Source organism: Sander vitreus, chromosome 17, assembly GCF_031162955.1.
Source record: "Sander vitreus isolate 19-12246 chromosome 17, sanVit1, whole genome shotgun sequence".
Classification (NCBI taxonomy): domain Eukaryota; kingdom Metazoa; phylum Chordata; class Actinopteri; order Perciformes; family Percidae; genus Sander; species Sander vitreus.
The window spans coordinates 20,248,876-20,253,602 of record NC_135871.1 but is presented as its reverse complement, the minus strand read 5'-3'; the positions used below and the strand labels follow the sequence as shown (position 1 = coordinate 20,253,602).

At 40.2% G+C, this 4,727-nt stretch overlaps 1 protein-coding gene across 1 annotated transcript in view; it reads left to right on the top strand.

The window, feature by feature from the left end:
• hmx2 (H6 family homeobox 2) overlaps positions 1–2,290 on the top strand; it is a 2,680-nt gene extending 390 nt beyond the window's left edge. The window contains exons 1-2 of the mRNA XM_078273086.1: positions 1–95; positions 786–2,290. The exon at positions 1–95 is cut by the window's left edge and continues 390 nt beyond it. Coding sequence (XP_078129212.1) covers positions 1–95; positions 786–1,333 — 643 coding nt within the window. The 3' untranslated portion in view covers positions 1,334–2,290. The remainder of the gene's footprint in view (positions 96–785) is intronic.
• Positions 2,291–4,727: the final 2,437 nt, after the last annotated feature.

Here is a 4,727-nt window from a genome sequence, read left to right as displayed (position 1 = left end):
GTGCAGCGGCGGGGAGGACTCAGCAGACTGCTTCTGCTCCGACACGGGTCACAGCGAGCCATGCAACCAGCACCAAGCCCATAACTTCTGTTTAGGTAAGCAATATTTACTATTATTATTATTATTATTATTATTATTAAAAGGTAACGAAATCAAATATTTAAGTGACAATTTAAATGTTATTGTGGTATCTTTAGAGTTAATATTTTTTTTTGTTTACTATAAAATGGCACGACCTAATTAGTTCCCCTTTTTATTTATTTTTATATAACCGGGAAGCCTGTTTTTTTTTTTTTTTTCTTCAACTCACATTTCATTAGCTTGTGTTTGTGACTGTCACACTCACATGCAGCTCATCCACTTCCACTTGTTTGTTGTGTGCAGACAATCATCGCAGCAGCAGCGGAAGAGTGGACGGTCGAATAATTATCCCTCTGTCTTTCCTCTCATTCCAAATTTAATTGAGCCTACTAATTGATGAAACGTGTTTCTAAAATGGCTGCACTACGCGTCGTCAATTGGGCGTTAAATAGAGCGGAATTATATTAATAGCTTACTGTACACCGAGCGTAGGCTACTCATGCTGAATTGTTTATTTAAAAAGGCACCGGCTTTCAGCAGTCGATTTAGAAAGTCAGAGTTCACACTCGACGAACTCTCAAACTGAGTATGTGGGGGGGGGGAACAATGACATTTTTTTTTTTCAGTCGCATGTTTTACAACATAGATGTTGTAGTCGGTTATGATATTCACCACCTTCTTCTCCTCTTCCTGCTCGCGCGTAGGTCCCGCTAAAGGACTTCTATCTGGGAATGACGGGCTCGCGCGGCGGCCGCACCTGCCACAGCCTATGCTGCAGGATTATAAGGAGGAGCAGGAGAGACCGTGCCATCACATGTCACCTCTGTCTGAGGAGAGACAGACAGACGGTGCGGACAAGCAGGGCAACTCAGCCAAGAAGAAGACGCGCACGGTTTTCTCCCGGAGTCAGGTGTACCAGCTGGAGTCCACCTTCGACATGAAGCGGTATCTGAGCAGCTCGGAGCGGGCCTGCTTAGCCTCCAGCCTGCAGCTGACGGAGACTCAGGTCAAGACGTGGTTTCAGAACAGGAGGAACAAATGGAAACGGCAGCTATCAGCTGAACTGGAGGCGGCCAACATGGCCCACGCCTCCGCACAGACACTAGTGGGGATGCCGCTGGTTTTCAGAGATAACTCCTTACTGCGTGTTCCGGTTCCCCGGTCTATCGCCTTTCCAACGCCCCTTTATTACCCGGGGAGCAACCTGCCAGCGTTACCTTTATACAACCTGTATAACAAGATTGAGTACTGATTGACTCTGCTGTATGTCCACGTAAAAAACGCATTACAAAACAGTACAACATTCTTACAAGTGTCTCCACATAACCCCTGTATATTAATTGTATCATTTTATTTGTTGAGGACATTTTTATTATGCAGCAACTGTACGTCTCACATGAAAGCAATCAAGCTTCCCTAAATGTATAAAATACACCATGTGTATAATTAATAACAATCATTTTTGTACTTTTATTTTCCCTCTCCCCATTTAACTGATAACATAATGGAGTATTACATTCATATTGCATTCAAGAAAAAAATGAATTCCACAAAAAAATGTGTTAACACAGTTTTTAATTCAGAATTGGTTAGTCACACATACTGCAAAGCAGCAGTCATTTTATTTCACCTGTCAGGAAAAACAATTATTCCATTTAAGGAAAAACATCATTGTTTCTATTGTAATTTAGACCTTCAATAATAGCCTCCTCATTCAATAAATTTTCTATTTCAGTGAAAATTGGGCTTGCTTGGTTTTATTTTATTTATTTATTTATTTTGTGTACTTATATTTGTTAACTCAACTTTTGCAGTTGTTTTTTTTTTAACACAGAAGGCAAACACTTAAATGTAATCAATTACTGTTGATTCTACTTAGCTGTGTTGACACTTGTCCCCTGAAGAGCATACAAACAGTACACAAACTGTGATCACACTTTTTATAATAACCAATGTGATAATCTCTATATGTTAAAGGCTCATGATATAACCAGAAATTAAAGTTGAATTTTTGTTGTGGAGCTGCAGTAATTATCCCCCTAAAGGTGCTTCAAACAAAGAACACCTGTGCTTTAACCATGACTAAAGTGAGGAAAAAACCTAGAAAGAACTGGCGTGAATTAACATAAATGACATTACTGTTTATACCATAGTTTACATCGCTGTAGGCTCACACGTCACACTTATACTTCCTATTATTACATCAAATTTTAAGTTGTGAGCTTCCTGACTAGTGCATTTTAATTGCAGCTTGTATCTGTGCAGGGATGCAGTGTAAAATGTAATGCATGTATGCAATGTATCCTTCTGCAAGGCTCACACTGTAGCTTCCATATTTGTTAAGTAAATTGGCCTACAAGCAGAATAAAATATCAAGCTGTATCTAAAACCACAGATCATGATGCAAAGACTTTGCATACTTTCAGATTCCTTTTGAATTTATATAAACACTGCTAGCTACACTCTGCTGTAAATCAAGAGGTGGATGACCTGAGCAAGCTAATACATATAGAGGCAAATAAGAAGTAGATTAATCATGCCTCTGAGTTGGATCTTCTCTCATTTGAAGTCTGCCTCCTGTGGCTCCCTAGCATCAGGCCTTTAAAGGGGAAACATAATAAAGAGGCGTATTGTCAAAGTTCAATACTTTTGCTGTCATTAATCAGAGCTGTTCTCTTTTTCTCCTTATGCCCATTAATTGCTGTATCAGTTACACTTTGAATACCATATACAGTATGTCTTGTTAATTCAGAAGCAGAGGAGAGGTCCAGCTCACATTGTTCAATTTACTATTTCATAACAATTCAATATATGGAAATACTAAACAAGCCTGAAGAGAATCACCCACTTCCAAGCACACACACAAATTCCCCGTGCTTGATGGGGAGCGATAAAACCGTGCCATTTGCCAGCTTTTCTTGGGTGTCACATCATGTACAAGGGGACCCCCCCACCAACACCACCACCCCTTCTACTCATCCCACCAATCTCTCACTGTGTGCTAATGGCTGCATTACCTAGCAGAATCATGACTAGCCAGGCTCTGCTGCCCTGCAGATTATGTCTGACCCAATTTCTGCAACAGCCGCCCTGTGTTTCTGGGAAAATGGATAGCGTTAGACAACAGCAGTGATTTATGGGTATCTCCAGCACCAGCGAAGAGGTGAGGCGCTGGGGGATGAATTTGTGACAGATAGGAGAGGGAGAGAAAAAAGAGATAGAGAGAGGGATGGGAGACCGTAACGTTTATGAAAAGGAGCAATAGCTTTGGTTGAATGAAGCTGTTTATTAGTTTCCAAGTGGTCATGATGTCATCAGGTGTGACGGAAATGTGCTGCTTTTTTGGATGGATGTTTGCAACCCACTGACTTGTGGGAAATCTGCATGACCTGTCATGTCACCTGAGGTTGTTTGATTTATAAGACAGGGAGAGAGATGTGTGGAGATGCAGTGATGAGCAAAGGAGAGAATAGGTGAGAGAGATAGGAATAGGTTTAGGAGGGGGTTCGATGTAACTATGTATCACTGCAAAGGCAGGTGTGAATTACAAATTTTAATAGCACGGCAATGAAAATGATTTGAAGTGGTTTAAACTGCAAAGAGACAGCGACTGGCATGGTGATGAAGATTTGTTGAGATGATGTGTTGTGCCTTAGGATTCATCAAACCTGCCTGGTAAGGTGAAAAGCAAGTGTAATTCACTCTGTGGTATAATTTATGATGGGAGTAATGGAAACTGTGGGCTACACACAGTGTGGAGAGGGAAAGGCAAAGACAGAAAGCACTGGGCAAATTGATTCTCAGGATAGTTTTTAGAGCATATTTACAGGATCATAATGAATTATACTAAACCCCCCGGATATCACCTCTTTTAGATAAAATGATGTACATCAAAACTAACTTAATAGAGACCCCATTAAATTTAAACAGGCTGCAACAACATTACTTTACTTTTTTATTTATAATGTTCCCTTCTAATATTTAAAGAACTCTTTTTTTCCCATCCCTTCATCATTTATTTGGACAAGGGCTTTACAACTACTTAACATATTTACAGCCATTTGATTTAAAGAGGGCATGTGTGGCTTCATATTATAGTGGAAGGTTATGAAGTATAACACCATGGGCAGATGCAGAGCCTCGGGTCTGCCTCAAGACAAGAGTTTTAAAAGCGATCGCAATGCATTAAGCCAGACAACTCTCAAGACCTGTTTGCTCCCTAAATGAATTTGAGGGGAGCGTAACAAGGTTTTTGAATCAGGCCCTGTCATCCGCTGGCTTTAACCAGCTTCTGTATTTATGGGTTAATGGTTAAAAAGGAGAGCTTGGACCAGAAGTGATTTTTCATGATTCTGTTTTATATCAACTGGAAATGAAGGAGCTGAAGGGAAATTGTGTTTGTCCCCCCTCTCCCCAGCCCCTACCCCTTCTCCTTACCAGGAGAGGCATATGTTACTGAACCAGGCCAAGCAGACATATGGGTAAAGTACATTAAGTAAAATGTGGTAGAATCCAATACATATACCAAGATTTTACTCTTCTATTTTATCTTCTATTTCCATTTGATTTAAAATCAATTTGCCTAAACTCATGACATATTTTGAGATGTTAATAACTCAAGATCAAATACAAGCAGCTCAGTTATT